The 25,968-nt window shown below is 44.4% G+C and overlaps 1 protein-coding gene across 2 annotated transcripts in view; it reads right to left on the reverse strand.

Moving 5' to 3' along the window:
• Positions 1–550: 550 nt before the first annotated feature.
• Positions 551–25,968, reverse strand: part of Rftn2 (raftlin family member 2) — a 53,793-nt gene continuing 28,375 nt past the window's right edge. For both annotated transcript variants that reach the window (XM_031367522.1, XM_031367523.1), the window contains 4 exons: positions 23,370–23,491; positions 22,155–22,258; positions 13,363–13,441; positions 551–881 (listed from right to left, as the gene is read on the reverse strand). In XM_031367522.1, coding sequence (XP_031223382.1) covers positions 609–881; positions 13,363–13,441; positions 22,155–22,258; positions 23,370–23,491 — 578 coding nt within the window. In that variant the 3' untranslated portion in view covers positions 551–608. The remainder of the gene's footprint in view (positions 882–13,362; positions 13,442–22,154; positions 22,259–23,369; positions 23,492–25,968) is intronic.

The following is a 25,968-nucleotide window of genomic DNA, read 5'->3' on the forward strand; positions in this document are numbered from 1 at the left end:
AAAAAAAAAAAAAAAGAAAAAAAAGAAAAAAGAAAGGAAGAAAGAAAGAAAGAAAGAAAAGACATAGGAAAGAAAAAAAATTGAAGACTTTTGACAAATGGAGCTTGCTTTATATGTCTCTTACAACGGTAAGAGACAAAAATTAGTTTAACTGCTATAGGCAGGGAATAGATATTTTTCATGGGAGAGAGGGTCAGAGGTAGGGAGGATAGAATATTATTCAGTTTAATCCAGGCTGTAGCTTCCTGAGAAGGCGCTAACTGTTTGGAATGATTTGGATAGTCAGCCTTTTTAATAGGCCTTATGAGAAATACAGATTTTTGTCCATTGTGGGGGAGTGAACCAGGTTGTTGCTTAATGACCAGATGAGACATCTGTTTACACAGATGTTTTAGTTGAGAGAAATGTAAGCATGCTTTTAAACTGATAAATAGTTGGTTATTCTTCCTTGTCTCAGAGGTTGAGCCAAAGTTTACATAGATTAGGGGAAGGCTGAGCCTGGAAATTAAAAAAAAATTACATAAATGAAGATAGTAGTAGCGAAATAAAGTCAGATGGCAGTCATTTAATAACTATTTACAAGGCCTTCTATGGGGTCACCTGGCAACTCACATGCAAGTGACCTGTGTCACGCCCTCCTCCTGGTCAAACTGTCCGTCATCTAGTTCCCGGAGGACACTGTCGCTGCTGCTGAACCCGGAGAAGCTGTCGCTTTGTGTGGGCCGCTCTTCCTTGATCCAACACTCTCTGGAGGGAGACAGGGGACCCTCCTCAAGAGGGGCTCGGCCTCCTGCGGCTTGGGACGCGTTTGTGTCCAGGCCTACGCTCCTGCTGCCGACCTTGTTTCTGTCTTCACCCCTCAGCAGCCGGCTGCCTTTCCTCTGAAACACAGGAGACTGTCAATCAAGGGCTGGAAGCATGAGCACCTCTGCCCTGCCCAGCGCTTCTCAACCTCAAGTGCTCTCAGCTTGGCCTTCTCAGTGGTAGGTGGGTTGTGAGGACATTTCTCAGGAGAGAGAGGAGCTAAATTGTACTTGGGAAATAAAGTGAGCAAGAAACAAACGAGTGCATTTTGTTGTTGTTGTTGGTGGTGGTGGTAATGGGGACAAAACTGTAGAAAATAGACTTTCGTGGGTTTCTTGGCTGTGTCATGAGGCACCAGTGTGTCCTGGAAAAAAACACACTTAAGTATTTCTGTAGAAGAGCAGTTCTCAACCTGTGGGTTGAAACTCTTCGGATTGAATGTCCCTTTCACAGGGGTCGCCCAAGACCATCATCAGGAAACATACACACATCCATGTACATTCATAATGGTAGCTAAATTATAGCTATGAAGTAGAAATAAAAATAATTTTATGGTTGGGAGTCACCACAACAGAGGAACTAAGGGTCACAGCAGACCCCCTTGCTTGTGCTGCTACAAACAGGATTACTGTTCTGCAGTCTGACCCAGCTCATCCACAACTGTGCCACAACAAGCTGTGGGTGTTTTGCTGGCTAGCAACATCCTTGGTTCATATGGTTTTTGAATAAGAATGGCCCCCATAGGCTCAAATATTTGAATTCTTAGTAGCAGAACTCTTTGAAAAGATTAGAAGGATTAGGAGGTGTGGCCTTGTTGGAGAAAGTGTGTCACTGTGGGTGGGCTCTGAGGTTTCAAAAGCCTATGCCAGGCCTAGTCTCTCTCCCTCTTTCCCCATCCTTCCTCTCCCAATCCCTCTCCCTCTCTCTCTGTTCCCCAAGTTGAAATTGGACTAAGGCTCTGAAACTGTGAGCAAGCCCCAATTTAATGTTCTTTTTTACACAGTGTCTCCTCACAACAGAACAGTGACTAAGACAGTGCAGTTCCTGACGAGTCGTCTCTGCCATGTAAACTTAGGTCTAAAGATCTCTAAATGACAGAAGGGGCAGGATCCTCGAGGAAGGCTCAAGCCCAGCATGTGGGCATCCAGGCTGCTGTGGGATTGCCTATCTATCACTGCCAGTGTGTCACGGGATCTGATCACAGAATCTCAGCTCTGCAAGGCTGAGCAAGGATTCAAAAACCAAACTAATAGTCACGGGGTTCTTTCAAATTACCCACACTCACTTCAGTGTTAGCTGGGAACTAAGAGTTCACTTTACTGTGCGACAAGGCTAAAGTTATGAAACTTTTAGAAAACACTGCCCTTTTAGGTAAACATTTCTTGCTCCCATCTCCACTTGGCATACTCTTGCCTGCACCAAATGTAAATATTGGACCTATGACCCTTTTCCTTTATTCCTGCTCAAAATGTGTTGAGCTGAGTTCTCGCAGTGGGGCCTGAGAGGCCCCTCTCAGATAGGTGCCAGGCTTGAGAGCGATGCCCTGGTCAGTGACGGGGCTGGATGCACTTCTGGGTAGACTTTCTCAAGCCTGGCTAGTGGAGGCCTTTCCCACGGGCACAAAGATCCCCTGGGCTTGTCCTCAACCTTCCAGTCTGACTCACACAGGGAGCCCTGCAGCCCTCAGCTGCAACAGGGACAAAGGTGACTTTTGCAATACACTATTGTGTGTCAGATAAGAGAGGCCAGCTCTCTTGGCCATGAGAATTTCCTTAATAAGAACGGAATATTCTTTAGCATATGCTACTCATGGTAATTTACTTTTAGATAACTGTTAATAAGTAAACGGCCATCAATTGTAAAGTTGAAACTTTACAGCTACCTGATAAAACAGCCAGCAGTGTATCCTAAAACACTTCAGATCACACACCTTGGCTGTCAGCAGACTAGGGGTTGATTAATACATCTTTCGCAATGATATTGCCTCTCGCAATGTGAACAACCTCACCCCATGTGAAAGGTTTTTTACAATCAGCCAATTTGCGATTTCCTACAAACTTAAAACATTGGAGTCTGAAGCTCATTCAATCCTGGGAGACCATTCCCTTTAGTCCCCCATTCTTCAGGGGTCCTCATGAAGGGGTAAGGCAATGGAGTGTCCTGCCCCATGGACACTGGTGCCATCTGCCTTGTGCTTTTCATAGTACATTCATTATGTTTGCAAAAACAAGAGCAGATCAGTGATGCAAGGCTTGTGTTCCCTAAATAAAACTCTGTTACAGAATACTACACACACACATATGCATGCACATGTATATATACACACACACACACACACACTTGCACACACACACACACTTACACATGCATATATACAAACACATGAACACACACACATACTCTCTCTCGCTCTCTCTCTCTCTCTCACTCTCTCTCTCTCTTTCTCGCTCTCTCTCTAGAGAACCTGGTAGAACAAAGAAAAAAGGTAAAGTTCATCCTGCCTCCAAAAAATGCTATTGTTAGAACCTTGACATATTTTGTCTTCTCCCCTCCCTCCTTTGTCCCCTCCCTCCCTCCCACTCTGTCTTTCTCTCCTTCTGCATATAAGTGGTTCACAGCACAGCACACGTTTGTGTGCAGCTCATGTCCACCTAGCACTACCCCGCAGTTCCCTGTCACTTTCCAGGCTCACTCATGGCTTTCCCCTCTTCTTTCTGACACTTTCTCTACAAGGTGAGAGGGAATTATGCTGGTTTGGATGCAGACCCAGTGCTGCCCTAACAAACATCTAACGTGTCACTCTCGTTTAAAAGAAAAGGGACTGACTCATTCTATTAGTGTCTTTCTAGATGCAGTGTCAAAATACCAGACATAAGCAACTTGGGGCCTGGTTTCTTTTGTCTCATGTTTGAGGGTACAGTTTGTCATGATGAGGAAAAGATCACTGAGTCCACAGTTGGGAAACAGAATAGTGGATGCTAGTGATCACTCACTTTTTTTGCCTTTTCTTCAGTTCGGGACTCAGCCCAAAGAGGGAAGGACCCACATTCAGGGTGGGTCTGTGCCTTAGGGTTTCATTTCATTGCTGTGAAGAGACACCATCATTATGGCAACTCTTATAAAAGAAAGCATTTAACTGGGGCTGACTTACAGTTTCAGAGGTTCAACCCATTATGGTAGGAAACATGATAGCATGCAGGTGCTAGAGGAGCTGAGAGTTCTGCATCTTGATCCACACGAGCAGAAGGAGACTGTGTCCACACTGGGCATAGCTTGAACATAGATGACCTCAAAACCTACCTCCAGTGACACACTTCCTCTGACAAGGCCCCACCCACTCCAAGGTCCCACCCACTCCGAGGCCCCACCCACTCTGAGGACCCACCTACTCCAGGGCCCCACCTACTCCAAGTGCCACTCCTATGGGCCAAGCCTTCAAACACATGAGTCTATGCGGGCCATACCTAAGAAACCACAGTCTGTCTTCCCACCCCAGTTAATCTAATGTAGGTAATTCCTCACAGGCATGCCCACAAGCTTGCCTCCTAGATAATTCTAAATCATGGTGCACGCATTAAGATACATATGCAACTCAAGTGACAGGCCTGTTGACTTTAGGATATCTCTGCAGCATTGTCCCTTTCCATAGCCAGTGTTTTAATACAAACAAAAGAATGAAGTTAGGAATGTAGGTTAGTGTCTTAGTCAGGGTTTCCATTGCTGTAAAGAGATACCATGATCACAATAACTCTTAAAAAGGACAACATTTACTTGGGCTGGCTTACAGTTCAGAGGTTTAGTGCATTATCCTCATGGTGGAAGCATGGTGGCACTCAGGTAGACATGGTGCTGGAGAGGCAGTTGAGAGTTCTACATCCAGACTGACAGGCAGCAGGCAGAGAGAAACACTGGGCCTGGCTTGAGCAATTGAAACTTCAAAGCCCACCCCCAATGACACACTTCCTCCAACAAGGCCACACCTCCTCATGCCACTCCATAAGTATTCAACATGAGTCTATGGGGACGTGGGGTCTGCACACACTTATTCAAACCACCACAGCTAGTGTGGCCATCATGAAAAATAACATGCAACACGGAAAGACAGTTACCCTGTGAACCTGCCATGGCACTCCTGGGTAGGGCTGGAGGGATGAAGTCAGGATGTTAATGAATATCTGCATTCCATGCTCACCGCCCTGCTTTTCACAGGACTGGTGAGTAGAAACATCCTGACCGTGCATCACCTGCTGAGTGGATAAAGGAGGTGACACTCTTCCACCTGCCACTGTGCTCAGGGAAACAAGCCAGGCTCAGAACGACAGGACACATAGAGTGTGGGGAGTTCATGTCATAGGAATTACAAGAACGGTGTCTACCAGAAGCTTGAGAGAGTGGGGGTAGGGTGGGGAAAGGATGGGAGAAGGTTAACTAATGAACATAAGCTAAAGTTAGAGTAGGAAGTTCTGGTCTGCTGTGGCCCTGCTGGGTGACTGTGTATACTAGATTTCAATGTTTTCACTATAAACAAGTGATAAATATTTGAAAAAGTAGGCATGCTAACTTGATTTAAGAATTATACAATGTGCTGGGCAGTGGTGGCACACGCCTTTAATCCCAGCACTTGGGAGGCAGAGGTAGGCAGATTTCTGAGTTCTAGGTCAGCCTGGTCTATAGAGTGAGTTCCAGGACAGCCAGGGCTACACAAAGAAACCCTGTATCAAAAAACCAAAATAAAATAAAATAAATGTGTATATATAAACATTGAAACATCACATTGTACACACACACACACACACACACACACACACACACACACTTTAAAATTTTTATGTCCCGGAGGTTGGAGAGGTGACTCAGCGGTTAGGAGCACTTGTTGCTGTTGCAGAGGACCAGGGTTTGGTTCCTATGTGTTTGGTCCCATGTGGTGGCTCACAACTGTCTGTAACTCTAGTTCCCAGGATGCCCTCTGCTGGCTTTCCCTGGCACCAGGCATGCACATATACATACATGCAAGCAAAACACTCATACACATAAAATAAACAAATCAATCTTTAAAAAATTGGTGTACCATTTAAAAAGTAATTTAAATAAAAAAATGCATCCACACTGCAAATACCAAAGCAAACTAAAACATGCTTGTCTTCCAGGGGCAATCTCTCTGTTTTCCTCTAAAACACTGCCTGTCTTCCAGGGGCAATCTCTCTGTTTTTCTCTTAAACAACAGAACTTTCTCCCACCAGCCTCCCACCGTCAGGCCACATCTCCAACCTCCTTTGGAAGTGGATGTGGACAGACAGAACAGTTCAGATCAAAGCAACAGAAGACGTGACTGCCTGAGAAAGTCATTGCCCAAGGCACAAACTTGGAATTCCAATTTCCTGTATCCCAGTGACTGTACCAACTGGTGAGGAGCCTATATAGGCTCTTCAGGGGAGAGCCTGACTCTGACGGCAGCTAGGCTGGTCAAGGTCATGAAGCTCCACCCCCACCACATCCTGAGTGCCTGCCCACCTTTAACTATTACAGGAGTCATCGCCTATGGGGACTTCGATGCGTCTGGGGTTAGTTTGTTTATTTATGTTGTGTGTGCCATCATGTCCATGCGGAAGACATGGAGGCTTGGTCCTTTCTCTTTACTTCATGGACTTCGGGGACAGAACTCGAGCTGACAGATTTGGCAGCAGATGCCTTTACTCCTCAGCCACCTTGCTGGCCATCTAAACTGTCTGTTGTTGGACCAGCTTAGTTACTATCAGTCAACACGAAAAAATGTTCTTGATAACTAACGTTTTCCACATAATTTCCCCCAACTTTATGATTAAGAAAAGTTCCAAACATGCAGAAAATGTAAAAGAGAATAGGTGCCCCATGCCCTCCACTTAATAATTGTTTCTTCCTAGGTGTGTGTAAGCTCTGGAACATCAGTAAACCACATTTCTGTTTTACAGGTGACAGCCATTTTGGTTGGAGAAAAGACAGGACCACTTGGTGTTCCTGGATTTTTCTCCTGTCTCTTTATAGCATTAGCAGGATGTAATGATCTGTTGTTGAAAGAGAAGCATTTCTGTGAAAGTGATGACAACCTCTCATAATGCCAGTCATGGTGCCAGACACATTTAGATATGTTCTCAAAACAAAGCCTGAGGGCTCTGTGGTCTGTGCTAATATTATTCATATTTTATAAAGAAATGGAGACCCGGAGGGGCCACAGGTGCTGCTGTGTCCTGCCTGCTTCAAGCCCTTGGAGCTCTTTTCAGTTTGCTGATAGCTTCTGAGCCTTCTACGAATGGGGGTCCTGCTCTCTCTGAGCTTGTGGAAACAAAATGCTTTTAAAGATTTTTTTCTAAACAATTATTTTAAAACTATGTTTCTGTGCATTTGTGTGTAGGTGTCTGCAGAGTCCATGTAGCTGGAGCTGACGGGTGTTTGTGAGCTGGACCTGAGCTCCCGGGAAGAGCAGCCTGTGCTCTTAACCATCGAGACATCTCCCCAGGCCCACACACCAAATACCTTTAAGTGGCCTTTTGTTTCTTATAAATGATATGGGCAGAAGTTTTAAAAACTAAAATAGACATTTTCTAGATAATTAAAAAAAATCTATGAGTTTTATTTGACTTTTCAAAAGAAACAAAAATTTAAAAAGGAAAATCTTAGAAAAAAACATTAAAATTTAGCTGATGGAGGTCAAAAAACCTTTTTTTTGTTTGCTTGTTTTATTTTGTTTTGCTTTTGAGCTGGGGTTTGATGCAGGACAGAGCAGCCTTGAACTCCTGATCCTCTTGCCTCCACCCCCCCCCAAGGTCTACGATTGTAGGTCTGCACTCCAGCTTTTGATCAGAATCCTTGCCCTCTACCCCCAGCAAAGCTATCATTTCTTGGGATCTGTTTGGAGGCATCTGTCCAAAATATGGCAATAAGAACAGGATTGAGAAACAGAGAGAAGAACTGAGCTTAGTGGAGCCTCACGCAGGGAAAAGAGGCTAACCATTGCATCTAGCTTCCCAAGAATCCTGTGCCCCAGGAAAGGCTTCATGAAGAAAACAGCATGGAAAATGCAATCTATGCAATTTATAAAACAAACATTCTTCTGAAATTTTCTTTCTCTTACTTAATTTTTTAAACTTATATGTGTGTGTGTGTTTGCCTGCATGAGTGTCTGTTTACCATGTGTGTACACTACCCAGGGAGGCCAGAAGATGGAGTCAGATTCCCCTGAGACTGGAGTTACAGATGGATGTGAGCTGCCATGTGGGTGCTGGAAACTGGAATTGAACCCAGGTCCTCTCTAAGAGCAGCTAACATTCTTACCCTTCGAACCATCTCTCTAGCCCCTCTCTTATTTATTAAAGATGGGGATCTCACTCTGTTTCTTAGTCTAGTCTCAAGCTCCCAGGCTCAAAATGATTCTCCTGTCTCTGTCTTTTGATGTAGCTGGGAGATATTGAACACTCCGCTCCTTATATTTCCTTTTGTGCTAAAAAGTATTTAACTCAATTTTATGTTACTAGAGTTCAAGTTAAGAAACTAGATATTTTAAAGAGACAGTGAGGCCAGATGTGTGGTATAGATAGGCCTTCAGTCCCAGCACTCAAGAAGCAGAGGCAGGCCAGTCTCTGAGTTTGAGTTTGAGGTAGGCTGGTCTACATAGTGAGTAGTGAGATTTTATATGTGTGAGTGTGTGTGTGTGTGTGGGGGGGGCGCAGAGAGAGACAAAGAGACAGATGGAGAGAGACAGAGAAAGAGAGAGATTGATTTTATGTTTGTAGATGTTTTGTATGTCTGTATCATGTACAGACCTGGGGCCTGAGGAAACAGAACAGAGTCTCAGATTCCCTGGTACTGGAGTTACAAATGGTTGTTAACAACCATGAGGGTGCTGGGAATTGAACCTGCATCCTCTGAAGTGATAGCCAGTGTTTAGGTGCTGAGCCATCTCTCCAGCCCCAGAAACATTGAACTTTTAAGTTAGATAACCTGTTTTTTGTTTCTGTATGTTTGTTTGTTTTGAAACAAGGTCTCACTATGTAGCCTTGACTATCTTGGAACTCACTTTGTAGCCCAGGTTGGCCTCAAGCTCAGAGATTTACCTGCTTGCCTCCAGAGTACTGGGATTAAAGGTTTAAGTATGCCATTACACCTAACTAAACGTTGGGTTTTCTTATACTGTGGGATTTTCAAAGTTGTGTTGTATTTTATATTGTGATATTACTATTAACATGATCTGGAGGACAAACAAGAAGGCAAAGGTTATGGTTTAAAGTGACATGTTTGTGTGTCAAAATTGACAAGGAGTAGGGTGTCATGGGTAGCTTCAGTTGTCAACTTGAGACAACTGGGAAGAGGAACCTTCAACTGAGGAATTGCCTTCATGGGATTGGCCTGTGGGTGGTCTGTGAGGGAATTTCCTTAGTTGTTAATTGATGTGGGAGGGCCAGTCCATGTGGGAGGTGCCATTACTGGGCATGCGGGCATGCACCATAAAAGGAAGGCAGCTGAGCAAGCCAGAGCGAGCCAGCCAGTGTTTGTCCATGGTCTCTACTTCAGATCCTACTTTCTGGTTCCTCTTTGAGCTCCTGCAGGAACTTCTCCCAGTGATGGGCTGTGTCATGGAAGTGTAAGCCAATTAAATACTTTCCTCCCCTAAGTTGGTTTTGGTTAGTAGTTTTCCCCCCACAGAAACAGAAAGCAAAGCAGGACACTAGGGCTACAGGCATGTGCCACAATGCCCAGTGTGGAATTTTATTTTATTCATGTGCACGCGTGTATGTGCGTGTGTGCACACGAGTGCATGTGCGAGCATATATGCCACAGCAGTTGAGTAAAGGTCAGCTTTTGGGAGTCAGTTTTCTTCTCAGACCATGTGTGTCCTGGGAAATCAAACACAGATGGTCTGTCAGACTTGGAAGAAAGCACATCTATGTGCTAAACCATTTCACTAAGCCTGGGATTTTATTTTTAAAGTGTCTGAACTGTAAAACTGACATTTGGGTATACATTTTTATGGGCTTTAACAAACATAGACTTAACAAACACTACAGTAGTTCCATCGTTTCCCAGTCTTTCCTGTCCATCCTCCTGTTGCAGGGTTCACCCAGTACAGGCTATGATGTAAATAGAATGATACAGTGTAACCTTTGGATACTGGCTCCTTTAACTCAGCCTAACAGATGGGCTCCATCTAAGTTACTGTTCGCATCCTAGCTCATTTCTTATTTCTGAGTAGTACTTAATTGCAAGACTGTTCTATCACTGTTTATCCACCCACATATTGAAGACATAGGCTTTCTCCTGCTTTGGACAACTATGACTATGACTAGGATAACTATAAATATTTGTGTATACACTGTGTGCACACACATTTGTACACACATGTGTGTGTTTCTTTAACATAAACACCCAGGAGGGGCTTGCTGAGCCATACATTTAAAGTCATAAGGAGTGCATTTAAAGTCATAAGGAGTGGCCTGACCATCTTCTAGACTGCTGGGTTCCTTGTCTCCCTCCCAGGGATGACTGCTTTGCTTGCCCGTTAGTCTTGCTAGCTCTTGGTTACTGTCTGATTGAAAAGTTTAGCTTTTGTAATATGTTCATGGTGGCATCTCATCATGAGCTACATTTGCACTCTCATAACTAATAATTAAAGCATCTTTTGTGTATTTATTTCTTGTGAGCACATCCTCATTGATAACTGTGTTGTTTTCCTACTGCTGATATTTGAGTTCCTTGATGCATTCCCGATACAGTCCATTGTTTCTGATGTGCTATCTAAGGTCTTTGTGGTCTGTTGCCTATCTTTTCATTATTTTAGTGGTGTAAGCCACATGGCACGGGCTTTTAATTTTGATGAAATCTAATTTACCAACTTTGTTTTTTTCCGAGATAGGGTTTCTCTTTGTAGCTCTGGCTGTCCTGGAACTCACTCTCTGCATACCAAGCTGTTCTCAAACTCACAGAGATTTGCTTGCTGCTAGCTCCTGAGTGTTGGGATTAAAGATGTGCGCCACCACCGCCTGGCTAACTTATCAACTTCTAACAGATCATGGTTTTGCTATTATATCTGAGATCTTTCCTAACTTCATAGACAGTTCCCCCTACTGTCTATTCTAAACATCTTCTAGTTTTACTAATATACTAATATAAATAATGGTTGATGCCTTAAAGAAAATGGGGTTGGGGTGCAGCTCACTTCACAGATGTGTGTGGCTGCGGTGGCAGGTGCTCTCAGCACTCCCATGGGAGGGACGGGAGGGCGAGCATTTCAAGGCTTGAGAATCTCGGCTTGACCATTCTGGACCTCGAGATGCTCCCATTGCTGACCCTGGTGAGTCTCAGCCTGGGCTTCCATGTCACACTTTCTCTGTACTTCAGCAGCAAGTGTTGCACTGACCATCTCTGTCCACCCCACATGCTCCTGGCCATGAGTAGCCTGCTCACTTTCTCTGGCTCTTGGTTCTGGCAACACTTGGGGCCAGGGGACACTAGAAAGACTACTCTCTGGAGAACAGAGTCCTGGTGATGGGGCAGCCATGTTCAGGGCCTCTTCCTGCGGAGGACTTTGTAATTCTCACCCTGGCTCCTTTCTTTGCTCTGGACCACCCTCTTCCTTCCACACTCTGCAGTTGTCTTCACTGCCTTCATGAGCCCCAGGGATGCTCCTCTCCATCTCTCTTCAGAGTGCAGTCTTATCCTGACTCCTGTCCTTTACTGCATCACATAGACACAACTTCATATCCCCATATTACCCAGAAGGCTTGTGAAACAACTTATTTTCTTTTTCATTTTTTCTCTTTAACATTTGGGATTGAATCTAGAGCCTCATGCACTCTAGGTAAAGGTTCTACCCCTGAGATCTATCCTCATCTCTAGAATTTCAAGTTAAGGACAGAGTCCACATATTGTTAAGAAACTGCTGTCAATTCTAAGTAGAAAAGACTGGTGAGGTAGTGGGCTCAAACACAATTTGTACAGCCCTCCATTAATCCAATCGCATGGGGGCTGTGAGTGAGCGAATGAGTGTGGCCCCTCCTTAAAAACGTGAGGACCATTTGGAGAAATGTTAAAATTCTTGACAGAAGACTCCATAACAAACTCACGAGCCAGGATCATCCTCCCTGAGATGAGGGACACACTGCTCACAAGTGGGTCCTAGATGGCGACTCTCCTCTCCTGCCTCCCACCTTCCCAACCACCTCTCAATCTTCCTTACCTCTTTCTACTTATGTATGCAGCCAGTCAACTCCAAAATCAACACAGCACATACTGCATACACTATGGGTGTGTGTGTGGTTCTATAAAGTGAGGCATTATCAGTACATTTGTCCTCCAGTCAAGGAACAGGGTTCTAGCTTCAAAACCACAAGAGTAAGGGATCCCCTGCTCAGTGTCCCACCTGAGCAAAAAGCAGGACATCCAGGCACAGGGGTGCAAGCCTTTAATCCTAGAACTCAGGAAGCAGAGGCAGGTCCATCTCTCTGAGTTCAAGTCCAACATGGTCTACAAAGTGAGTCCCAGGACAGACACAGCTACAGGGCTACACAGAAAGACCCTGTCTAACCCCCTTCCCCATTTAAAAAAAAAAAAAAAGGCTGGTCAGTGTCAGCTTGAGACTATATTGAGAAAATATAGATGTGTTGCATGGTGTCAGAGGTCAAGATAACCAAAACTGTGCACATTTTTACAAACTCATGCACTCTGGACTCACAAAACTTAGACAAAAAATGGAGGATACCCCCTTTGCCTCTACCCTAGGATTGGTAGCTGAGGCTGGGAACTACAGTGGCTGAGGACAGGTTAGCAGCACAATTTATTTTGTATGCACACAGGGACTCTGTAGAAAAGAAAAGTCGAGGAGATGGCTTGGTGTGGAAGGCTGGGCTCAGCTCAGCTGTGTGAGGGGCTGACAGGCTGGGAGCAAGCACTGGCAAGGAAGGCAGCGTCAGAGGCCCCAGGGGATAATGAGGAGGACGCTGTTTCACTGAGGTTTGTCACTGCAGATTCAAGTCAGAGAGAACCCTTTCCAATCTACCAGGGAGAGCAGATGTGTGATGGATAAGTGGACTGGGAACCCGCTACCTCTTTAAGGTTGCACGTAGACCATTCTGTGTAGGGAAAGGGGGCAGGCCAGGAAACTTCCTGGGTCTGCTCTTTCTTAGTTGCCTGCAGCTCTAAATGGCCTTTATGCTAACGTGCTGTTGTGTTGGGTCGGCATATTTTAATAGTCTTTGGAACTGTGTCATCCTTTCTTTTTAAAAACGATCACAATTTTTATTTTATTATTAGTTGGTGTATGTAGTGTGCGTATGTGCAAATGCAGGCTCACACAGGCCGATAGCATGTGCGTGGGCCAGAGGACAATTCTGAGGGTCAGTAGTTTTCTCCTTCTATAATGGGTTTTGGAGGGACCAATCAACTTTTTTTTTTTTTTTTTTGCACTCTTCTGTAGGAATGAGTATGTGTCCTATCTTGTACTCATTTTTAGAGCGCTAGAGAGAGCATGAGGGTTAAATGCTTTACTATCATGTCTTAGTCATAACGTCAACATTGGTGATTTTTACTCACTTCTGGGGTCTGAGCAGCTGAATTCCACGGAACTGGCCTTTGGAGAAATACGACCTGCTTGGTAGCCAAATTCCCTTCACTGAAAGTTAAAATAGTAACATTAGTATTTGCAAATTAGGAATTTTCTTTTAATCCTACAGAAATTTTAATTACTTTCTAAAGTTAGGATACCAGCAAATGGATTTCATTATAGCATTTTCATATGCATGCGTCATTATACTTTGTCCTAGTGAATTTGTAATTTTCTCCATATTTAACTAGGTTGGTCCACATAGTTTTCTGGTTCCAAAATAATTATGAAATACGGCTCTATAAATTGCACTGGAAAAACAAAAAGAAAAAAACCTATTAAAAATATTAATTGATGTTGGGGAGGAGCATTGGAGCGATTACTCGGTGGTTTAGAGTACTCATGGCTTTTCCAGAGGACCTGGGCTCGATCCTCAGCACCCCCATGGTGGCTCACTGTGGCTGTAACTCCAGTTCCAGGGGATTCAATGCTATCTTTTGATTCCCATTGGCATCAGGCACTCACATGGTGCACAGACAAATATGCAGGCTAAACATCCAGACACATAGAAATGAACTAGATAACCAGTTGGAGGGTTGACTCAGTAAGTGTGGCTACTGCTGCAGGAGGGCGAAGGGGCAGAGCAGTTAAAAGCACCGGCTGCTTTTCCAGAGGATCAGGTTCAATTCCCAACCTGGACATGACATCTTACAACTGTCTATAACGTCAGTTCCAGAGGATCCGATGCCCTCTTCTGGCCTCTGAAGGCATACATGTACATGATACATATAAATGCAGGGAAAACACTCACACACCTTAAAATAAAACCTAAACGACCTTTTAAAAAGGGGGAGGTTGTCTTGCAGAGGGACCTGAGTTCATCTCCCAGCACCCATATCAGGTGGCTAAAAATCACCTGCATCTCCAGCCTGAGGGGTCTGATGTCTTCTCTCCTCAGTGGGCACTTGCACACATGTGGCATTCATCCACACAGACAGATATGTACGCATAAATAAAATAAAAAGTTTAAAGTAATTCAAAACTCTTTTAAAACAATATAGTTATTATAACCCCCTGGGAGAAAGAAACCCAAAATCTCAAAATATATCAAAATAATATAATTTTGTGAAACCAAGTTCAGAAAATTATTCTTATGTTTTTGCTTCCTCTCTGGTTCTTCTCAGCACCTGCCGGCCTTTTTCCATACCTGTGACCACCATGTATTTATATTTCCTTATATTCCTTTATGTGTGATGGTAGTTTTAATGCATGCCTAGGATCTTCAGAGAATGAAGACACCAGAAGGTACTGTCTTCCTTTATGTTTTAGAGAGTAAGTTTCTTGCTAGTTCTAAATCATGCTGTTATAATATATATGTATATGTACATACATATAAGTTATTGTTTATATATAAGAATATGTACATATATACACTTCTTCTTATGGATTATTTTCTTGAGATGAATTACCAGGAATGAAGTTATTAGGTCAGAAAGTATGACTTAAGCTTCTTGGTAGGCATTGTCAAATAGAGAGCACTTTGGGGAGCCACATGTGGGGAAATTTCTTGTAGTTTCCACTGACACGGTTCAGCCACAGCCAGTTCCATTCACTTCAGAGGCCACTTTGTGACTGGCCACTCAGTTTTCTCCATATTTAGCTGTCACCTCAGGGTGGCCCTCCTCTCAAGTGCTTCTCTGTCTCCTAGGGTCTGTGGGGGCGGAGCGAAGGCAAAGTTGCTCAGTAACCACCTTTGTCATGCAAAGAAGGCTGACAAACCCTTACTATTAGCTGTCAGTGATTCCATGCTTTGTCTCTGAAGCTGAATGGGAGTGAAGCCTTGGCCCTACTGAGAGCTGAGCAGTCAGCAGGACATTTAGGGTGCCATGAACTTGGGAAAATTAGAAATCTTCCCCTAGGGTGCTAGAAGAAGATGGCTACAGTTTTACTGTTAAAAGACTTCTTATTGTCCAGTTTCATTTCCGTTTGAGCATATCTTCTGTCAGAACAAAATGCTTTGGATAAATTGTGAGGTACTGTGGAAGGGATCAGCACGGAGACTAGACTGGGTCAGTGTTTGGGAGTCACAGGCTACACTGGAAAAAGACATGACTTGGGAACCACATAGTTCCTGGGTTCAAATCCAAGCCCTATCACAGTGCCGAAAGCCGATGGTCTTTATGTTCTCTACTGTTTAAGGACTTGGGATGGATAAGACAAGCCTTTCTCTGTGCAGCCATTAGAAGAGATGCACGTGTGCAACTTGGGGCTGGAGAGGTAGCTTAAGAGTGCTCACTGTTCTTGCAGAGGACCTGGGTTCAATTCCCAGAGCCCACATGGTGGCTCACAACCTCTTCTTGCTTCTGTGGAGGATTTGCAGGTCTGGTGTGCAGACAGATATGCAGGTAAAGTACTCATATTCATAACATGAAATCAATAGATAGGAAGAAAGATGGAGAAACACTCCGTTCTCTGTCCACTCAGTACAATGTAGGGTGGAGTGCAAAATAATTTTTATAAAAAGAAAAAATATCAATCAAGAATATCTTTCAGAGAGAAAATTCAAGGGAGAGAGTTCATAGGAGAAAGAAGAAAGATTTCTGGGCAATGTTGTAGGTGGACAAATACACAAGAGAACCGGGCCTGGATGAGAAGCACAGGCCAAGGCAGGTAGGTGGGCCCCCAGAATGGGTTCTCTCCAATCAATTAGAGAATGGGGCCAGTCCGAACCCAGGATAGAATGAAAACCGTCTGTTTACCATCTACTTCTAACTCTTTCCCTTCCGGCCCTTCCAGCCAAGGCCGAAGGACCCCAGAGAGGCTCTGACTGCAGAAGTGAGAGGCTTTTTGACCCTAACACTTTATAATAAGTTTAGGCTGTTCTGCATTCTCATTTAGTTACAATTTTAGTTTGTAATATGCAGAGTATATTGTAGTGGAGAATAATGAGGAAGATAAAAGCAAGTTTCTACCCCCCCCCCCCCCCCCCCCACCCACAAGGCAATTAGATGCTTGAACTTGTAGGTCCTGATGTTAGTATCTCAGAAGAAGAGGCAAGGAAAATTCATGACCTGTGACATTTAAATACCATATCAAAATGAGCCACTAAAGCTTTGCTCTGAAATTCCAATGAAACTGGCATAAGCCTTAACCCCAGCAGAGACAGGTAGATCTCTCTGTGAGTTCAAGGCTAGTCTGGTCTGCATAGGAGTTTCAGGACAGCAAAGGCAATTACGGAGGGAGACTGTCCTAAAACAAACCAACAAACAAACAAAGTCCAGTGAATTCAAGGTTGCACAAGAGTAAACAGCATGTTTAATGTAAACATAAGAGAGCAAAATAACACCACCACCAAAAGCTTTCAGACTGAAAAGTCCGAAACATAGCTTGATAATGCCTGCAGGGATACTTAAAATGTAAACTTATTTTTGTGGGATATCATGGAGCTGAAGGCGTGATTGTATGCTGCACACCTTTCTAAGCATGCCTGAGGCCCTAGGACACAGACACAGACCGACAGACAGACAGACCGACCGACCGACGGACAGAGACCATAAAGAGAGCAGGGAGTAAGAAGGCAAGTTACAGACATGTTGAAAGTTGGAATATATAACCAATAAAAGACTATCATTTACATTTAAATAATTTATAAATACAATCTTAAATGTGAGCAAAAGATTCTAACAGGTACTTGACCAAAGAAGGTGGCCCATGAAATGAAAAGGTACTTAGCCTCAGTCAGGATTAAAACTATAATTAAAAGAGGCTGGAGAGATGGTTCCATCATTAAGAGCACTTGTTGCTCATCCAGAGGACCTGGGTTCAATTCCCCACACCCAAATGGTGGGTGACAATGCCTAACTTCAGTTCCAGGTGATCTCACACCCTTTCCTGGCTTCTGTGGGCTCCTGCCTGCACATGGTACAGAGATGAATATTTAGGTGTGCACACACAAACACAAAATAAAAACAACAACAAAAATCTTAAAACCAAACCAAACCAAACCAAACAAAAATCACCTGAAAACCACACAGATCACTCCGTACTTCCCAGGATGGTGCCATTTTGAAGTACAGCGATATTTCATGCTTTAGCAAAGGGAACGCCCTAGCCCACCACCTCTGGGCTGCAAATGAAGCCAGAAGCAACCTGTTTGGGTTGGTTTGACATTTATGTAGCCAAATGAAACAAATGCACAACCTAGCACTTCCATTTACAGAAAGCCTGTGGATGCATGCCAGGGTTCCTACTTGAGCTAAGAGGGACTGGTCACAAGCATCATCAGAAGGTGTGCACACCGCAGCAGGCAGACACTGTGCTGGAGAACAAACACCCCCAGTGCTACACACAGACCAAACTCATCAGTGAAGCAACACAGAGGAAGCGCTTCACGCCACCTAACCTTGCTTGTTGCCCACAGTGAGCGTACAAGTACACTTTGTGTTTAATGCACTTCCTATGTGTTTTATTCACAGCAATTTTCTGAGGTTTTGTTATTCGTTCTATTTTATGTGTATGGGTAAGTTTTGGCAGTCATATGCCTCCATGTAGGTGCTGGGAGCTGAACCCTGGTCCTCTTGAAGAGCGGTCAGTGCTCTTAACCACAGAGTCATCTCTCCAGTCCCCACAGCAATTGTTTTAAGGGCACAGATTAATAGTGAATTTACTCCTGGTACTGTAAAGCAATTGAATGCCTGTGGATGAGGTGGTCACTGGTCCAGTGGGGAGGCTACAGTGATTAGGGTGGAGCAGAGCCAGGTTGCTGTTTTCTGCTTCTGTGTTTTCAGACAGGGCTTCATGGAGCCCAGGCTGGTCTTGAACTCCCTATGTAGCTGAGGATGACTTTCACTTGAGATTACAGGCTCCTGCGAGTTCTCTGCCTACACGTAAGTATATGTACCACCTGCACACCTGGTCCCAGTGCAGGTCAGAGAGGGCATCAGATCCCCTAGGAGTGGGGTTACATGGTTGTGGGTGCTGGGAACTGAACCCAGGTTCTCTCTAGGAACATTATGCGCTTTTAATCACTGAACTGTTTTTATAGGTCTCTCCCCCTTCCTTTTATTTATTTATTTTATTTATGTGAGTACACTGTAGCTATACAGATAGTTGTAAGCCTTCATGTGGTTGTTGGGAATTGACTTTTAGGACTTCTGCTCACTCTGGCCGGCCCCACTTGCTCCACTCGCTCAGTCTCTGCTTGCTCTGGCTCAAAGATTTATTTATTATTATACATAAGTTCACTGTAGCTGACTTCAGACACACCAGAAAAGGGCATCATTTCAGGTGGTTGTGAGCCACCATGTGGTTGCTGGGATTTGAACTCAGGACCTCTGGAAGAGCAGCCAGTGCTCTTATCCACTGAGCCATCTCTCCAGCCCCTCTCCCCCTTCCTTTTAAGTCTGTAATATTAGTTGTAAGCTCACCTGATGTGGTCCTTAACGGTTTATTTTTCTTGAAGAATTTCCTTATAACTCTCACCTTGACTTTCCTAGTAGAAAAAGGATTGGGCTCCTGGCATGACAGTGCTATGACAACAATAACGAAGGAATCTGTCTTGTTTCCAGGCTGGCCGCAACAACCTTGGAAGGCATGGTGCCGTACAGCCTCGTGCTGTACCATGTGCGTGATCTCATGATCTTTCCATGAGAGTGCTGTCATAAACCTCGGTGGTGTACCACTGCCTAGGAAACGGGAATGTCAACCTAGAGAGCGCCAAGAGTGTGCACATGCGCTGTGAAGTCACGAGGGGGAAACGCCCCCTGTGAGCCATTCAGGTACAGCTTAGATAGCAGAAGAGTAGAGAAAGTTGGAATACTGTCTCTAAGGAGGGGCTATTCACAGACAGTGGCTCTCTGAGACTCCTCAGGCACAAGGCCTCCAAAGGAAGAGTGTGACATTTCTTTTTCTGAGTATAAACATGCATCTTTATGGCATTATGTATTTCTGGTGCCTTATTGCTCGAGTTCCTCAGTGTGGATCTTGTACATGGTGGACCGTATACCTTATGTCTTTGGGAACATTTTGTTTTGGGGCAGGCCACCCTATCCTACTTGGACAACTGATTTCATCCTCTTAGGAATTTGTCTCTGCTAAAGGGTTAGATCCCCAAATAATAGTTCTTATTTATTATATTATTATAATTATGCTATAATCCATATATTAGTATATCAAATAGTCCCCTCATTTATTAGTCAAATGTGTTCAGGTAAGGATTTTTTCTTAACAATCCTCATGACCAGTGTACAGCGTCACACATAATCTTCATTTTATATCTGTAGTGTCTTAAATATGAAGTCTCCCCAGAAAAGGCTCATATGTGAAGCTTCTTTCCCAGGGGGTGGCCCAGGGGAGACTGACTGGATCTTATGGGTTCTGACTTCCTCATATACATTCACTGCTGAGTGGCTCTCAGGAGGAGGGGCATGGTTAGAGGAATGAGGGCGTGGCTTGCTGGTGAGCAGTGCTGAGGAGCCAAAGCAAGTCTATCCTTTAAGTCACTTTCCTAGGTGTCCTGTCACAGGGACAACTCAGAAGGACCCGAGGAACAAAATAAATTATACAAAGCTCCTGGCATCTGAGAGAGGAGCAGGCCGCGGGTACCCTCTGCCTTCCTGCTCTGGGCAGCTGCTACTCAAGCCCATTTTCTACCCTCTTCTGCCCAGGAGCAGCCGCAGACTCCTGGAAGAGGACTTACTAAACAGTGAAGCTGCTCTTTAATCTCCTCAGGACTTGAGCATCAAGCTTTATTTTTATATTCATAATCTCTTTTCTTTTTAACACTTACTTGGAACCTATGGATGGACTAAAGTACCTCATTGCTTAATTACTATATTAAATTACTGAATTCATGAGCTTGACCTGCCCCAGCCAGAATGCAAGCTTCTGGCTATGTGTTAGCCCTGCATGAAATGTAAACATGACTCTCTCATAAGTGACTTCAGCACCAGACACCATGGACGCTTTTCACCGGTAGATAGACTTTTTCTTCTTAATTTCACTTAAAAATCTCTGGAGAGTGTCAGTTTATTATAAAACACTGAATAATAAGAAACTGAATAGAAGCAAAGAAGCCCCCTCTCCGCTTCCCCATCATATAGTCTCCAGAACCGAATATATTCTAGAACCATTGTGACTCTGGTCCAAGGGTTGCTAGACACATTTGAAACCTATACACTTGGGGTTATTTTCTAATACTGTCCTAAAACTTACCTCTAAAATCCCTTAACAAGTTAAAGATTTAAAAATTATTTTTTGTGTGTGTATGGGCGTTTTGTTTTTTGTTTTGTCTGAAAGGTAAATATACCGCATGCATGCAGTACCTAAGCAGGCCAGAAGAGGGAGTCAGATTATCTGAAACTGAAGCCAACATATGGAAGCTAGGATTCAAACCTGGGTCCTCTCTGGAAGAGTAGCAGGAGTCATAACCACTGAGCCATCCCTCCAAGCCCCCAAATCCTTACCAATTATTACAGACAGGATTCTGTGACAATGCATATTTAGTGAGCAATGAGCCCCTTGACATTCTGACAGCATATAAAGATAAGTCCTCGCAGACAGTAGGAGGAACACTTCCATGCTTCCATAGTGCCCAGAGGATCTGGGGTGCAGGAGAAATCTGCATGATGGTAAAGTTTTGGCACCTTTCTCCTTCCCTTTGTCTAGAGCAACCATACAGCTACTCCTCATACAGCGTTTGGAGGGCGTCTCTAAAGCACTGGGTTGCGGGGTAGGATCTCGTGCAGTCGGGGCACAAAGCACTGGGTTTCGGGGTAGGACCTGGTACAGTCGGGGCACAAAATGCCTGCGTCTGGCTTCATGTTTCATAGCCTACTCCCACTTCAAAGTATCCTTGGGATCACAACATATTTTAGTTCCAGTCATTCCTAAACTGGTCCTGACCGGATACAGGAAATGCCACTGGAGCTCGGCAGAAGTGGGCTGGCTGCCAGATGTCCTGCCCATTCATTCAGAGCACTGTGGGAAATACTTACAAGTGAGCCCAGCTGGGATCCCAGCCTGAATGGCAGGGGGACTATACTTTTCCTTAGGGGAAGAGGAAGGAGAGGTCAGGATTTAGACACTTCGGAAGGTCTGGAGCTAGCTGTGTCAGGCCAAATGCACCCAGGAGAACATCAAAAAGAGACGGAGAAAACAGACATGGTGGTGGCAGACACAGAGGCAGGTGGACAGCTATGAGCTCAAGGCCAGCCTGCTCTAGAAAGTGAGTTCCAGGACAGCCAGAGATACAGAGAGACCTTGACTCAAAAACAAGCAGAACAAACAGAAAACAATTTGAAGGCACAGACATACACACAGGTTGCTGAGGAGGTGTGTGTGGACCAGTGTGTGCAGACACACAGGTCGCTGAGGAGGTGTGTGTGGACCGGTGTGTGCAGACACACAGGTTGCTGAGGAGGTGTGTGTGGACCAGTGTGTGCAGACACACAGGTTGCTGAGGAGGTGTGTGTGGACCGGTGTGTGCAGACACACAGGTCGCTGAGGAGGTGTGTGTGGACCGGTGTGTGCAGACACACACCTCAGACAGAGGAACTCTTTCAGAAGCCCTTGCAGATTTCTTAAATGTCTGTGTATTTGAGGCAACACCAATGACAGGGACCCACCCTCTAAGCAAAGGGATTGGATTTGCTGATCTCCAAATCCCACAAGACCACACTAGAGGCACTTCTAGTAGGCTTTAAGTCAGCATTGGTTAATTTACTCACGAATGAGCAGGTTGTAAAATTAGATGTGTGGGTGTGGATATACATACGGGCCTTACCTGTTGTGTCTCAGTATAGGTGTAGGCAACACGCTTGTCAGAAGCCATCCAAATTCAGCCAGGGTGTGCAGCAGGGGGCCGTAATCTGTTTTGATTTCACAGCCCTGTGTGAATAAGCATAAGAGCTTACAGTTTAATGGCAAAGATAGCTGGCCACACAGTTGTGAGCATGAGGGAGTGATGAGTTGCAGTGGGGGGTCCTGTGCCCAGTGGAACAGTGACATGGGACCCATGCAGCCCCCAGAATGTCATCTTATGCAACTTGCCTTCTTAAAGCAACAGTGAGTGGATGGTGGCCATTCAGGCTTTTCTTTGGTCTTGGGAAAGCCATGGTTCTCAGACTCTAAAGTGCAGAGCTGGGAATCTGCATTTTAAAAGCTCCCTAGGGCGTCCAATCCGTGAAGCTTACTAAGTAGGTTCCACAGCACGGTCTAGGATGGGAGGCTGCGGGTAGCAAGGAAGCTGATTGGCTGGATGCGTGGCCTCTGTCCTTGCTCCACTGGAGTTATGTTTTCTCTTGCAGCTTTACTTACCACCCACCTCCCCAGCTCCCTCAGTGGGGTTTACAGTTTCTCTGAAAATTAGTTCTGTCCTTTATGGTCTTTGTAAGGTCAGAAAGTCAAAACGTTTCCTTGAAAGACACTGTGAGGACCTCGTACACTCAACAGAGGTATCCAAGGTGTTTGTCTACCTCGAGGGCAGTGATTGATGACATAAGAATTGATAAATGCACAAGCCCCGCAGCAGTGCCACCTCTGACGATGACAGTGCTGTGTGTACACATCTGGCCTGGTGCGGAAGAGAAAAACCTTTGGAATGTTTACTTAAAAAAAAAAAATTCATACTGTTAAACAAGGCACATCATACTGCTTGCTCAGAGGTGAAAGACTAGATGAGTGGCTGGATTATTATTTCCAGTCGATTGCCAAGGCATTTTGTGGTGAGGATGTCTGAGTCAGGGGATTTTGTCTAGGGCTAGAATCTCAGATTTAGGGGGAACCTACTTTTGTTTAGGCACAGACAGTTATTTTTGCTACCTTACTGAAATGTGTGAAAACAAGGGTAAAGCATATGGAAGAAGTCTGTCTATACTTTGTTGAGGATTCTGGTGAGAGTGCACCGTCTGTGTTTGAGGATGTGTGTGTACCTGGCAATGAAGAGCTTTCATAAAATCACACACAAAAGGAAAGTAGACTGTTGGAACCTGCAGCTCACCTCAATGACTGTCCACTGTTCAACCACAATGGCGTCGTTTCCTCTCCTGTGAGAACCTGGGACTCCAGACCCTTCTTCTTCATAGATAAAAAAGCCTTCCAAAGATTTGGGTAACTGGTCCCCTGCGAGGGAAAGGGTACAACCCAGAAGAGGCACGTGTAAATTACAGCTGACTCTACAGACTGCCCAGATCCTTAGGGTAGCTGTGGTGGCAAGCAGGCAGAAAATCTTGTCAACTGGAAGCCATTCCTAATGTGTGTAGTCCCAGGTTCAGTTCCAGCATCAGTGACAGAAGCTGAGCCAAGTGGCTCACACTTGTGATCCCAGGACTTATGAAGTTGAGACAGGAGGATAAGGAGTTCAAGGTTATCCTCAGCTACACACGTTTGAGGCCAGCCTTGGATACATGAAATGCTGGTTTGAAACATGGTTGAAAGATGGGCTGGAGCGATGGCTTAGCAGTGAAGTGTGCTGGCTGCTCTTCCAGAGGATGGAGTTCAGTTCCCAGAACCCACACTGGGTAGCTCACAAGTGCCTGTGCTTGAGCTTCAGGGAATCCTATACTCTCATTGGGATTCCATGTGTACTTGCACGTATGCAGACACAAGTACGCATGTATGCACACTCACAGACACATACACATAAATAAAACATCTTTATAGAGAAGATCCACTTAAACAAAACAAAATTATTTTGGTTGAGTCCTTCTGTTTTAAGATTTGCTTTTCCAGGGCCTGGAGAGATGGCTCAGTGGGTAAGAACACTCACTGACTGCTCTTCCAAAGGTCCTGAGTTCAAATCCCAGCAACCACATGGTGGCTCACAACCATCCATAATGAGATCTGACTCCCTCTTCAGGTATGTCTGAAGACAGCTACAGTGTATTTACATATAATAATAAATAAAATCTTTAAAAAAAAAGATTTACTTTTCTCCATCGGTAAAGACAGTTTTATAGTTCACTGAATTAAAATTAAACATGCACATGAAACTACCACAGCAGAAACAAAGTTAAATAATGTGAGCAGGAACGGAATGTGTCAATTCAAGAAGCCTTTGGAAATGACCTTCACCCCCAAATAAAACTTTGGCTTCTGATCTGTATTATACAAACCAGCGGAAACATGAAAAATGTTAATTCTTGAACTTGCAGATATAATATTAAAACCAGAGCTTTAAAAACTATAAGCACAGGGCTAGGGATGGCTCAGTGAGTACTAATCCCAACATCACCTAAAAGCAGAGCCCTGGGGAGGCAGAGACAGGGCTAGGGGATGGCTCAGTGGGTACTAATCCCAACATCACCTAAAAGCAGAGCCCTGGGGAGGCAGAGACAGGCAGACCCAGGCTTTGCTGACCTTGACAGCCTAGACAGAATGACAATCTCCAGGTTCAGGGGGAGACCCCCTCCCCAAAATAAGGTAGACAGTGACAGAAAGATAACTGGATGTTGACCTCTAGTCTCCACATACACATGTTTGGGCAAGTACACCCATGTAACACACACACACACACACACACACACACACACACACACACACACACACACGTTATAAACACCTAACAATTCCCAAGTCCTCAAAGCAGAGGCAGGAAGCAGCTAACAGAAGTCATTGTCCCAGAACTCCTGCTGGGAAGGAAGTTTTAAGGGAAGTCCCCTCTGCATTTTTCTTGAATAGTTGACAACAGCCACCTGGCCTAAACTAAAGGATTTAGTGGAAATTCTTTTGCCTCTTATTTTGCAATAGAAGACATTTTTTCTCATGGTCCTGTGCTAGGTAAATATTATGGGTTTTTTTGTTTTTTGGAGTTTTTGTTTTGTTTTTTCAAGACAGGGTTTCTCTGTATAGCCCTGGCTGTCCTGGAACTCACTCTGTAGACCAGGCTGGCCTTGAACTCAGAAATCTACCTGCCTCTGCCTCCCAAGTGCTGGGATTGATATTGTGGGGTTTACATTTATATTTTATTAAGGAACATATTTTCTAATTTATCAAACAACAATTTATTTATCTAATCATCTACTTTATCATCACAATAATTTTTATTTCATTGTCACCATCTCCATTAAAAATAATTTGTTGAGCCGGGTGGTAGTGGTGGTGGCGGCGGCAGCAGCGGGGGGGGGGGGGGGGGGGGGGTGTAGCACACGCCTTTAATCCCAGCACTTGGGAGGCAGAGGCAGGCAGATTTCTGAGTTCGAGGCCAGCCTGGTCTACAGAGTGAGTTCCAGGACAGCCAGGGCTATACAGAGAAACCCTATCACCAAAAACAAAAAATAAAACAAAACAAAAAAATTTTTGTGCTAAAAACTTACTGTTTGATAATTTTCTGAATAATAAAGGCTGACAGTTTTCAGATGATATTTTAAGTTTAAAGATTAAGAAAAAATAATTTTAGTATCATAGTTTTAAGTTTTTGAAGAAGCTTAAATTTGATAGCAGATTGGTTCTTGCTTTATTTTGGAGGGGGTGGATTTTTTTTTGAGATAGGGTTTCTCTGTGTAGCCCTGGCTGTCCTGGAACTCACTGGAACTCAGAAATCTGCCTGTCTCTGCCTCCCAAGTGCTGGGATTAAAGGTGTGTGCCACCACACCGGGCTT

The sequence above is a fragment of the Mastomys coucha genome, unplaced genomic scaffold, assembly GCF_008632895.1.
Source record: "Mastomys coucha isolate ucsf_1 unplaced genomic scaffold, UCSF_Mcou_1 pScaffold14, whole genome shotgun sequence".
In the NCBI taxonomy this organism is placed as follows: Eukaryota; Metazoa; Chordata; class Mammalia; order Rodentia; family Muridae; genus Mastomys; species Mastomys coucha.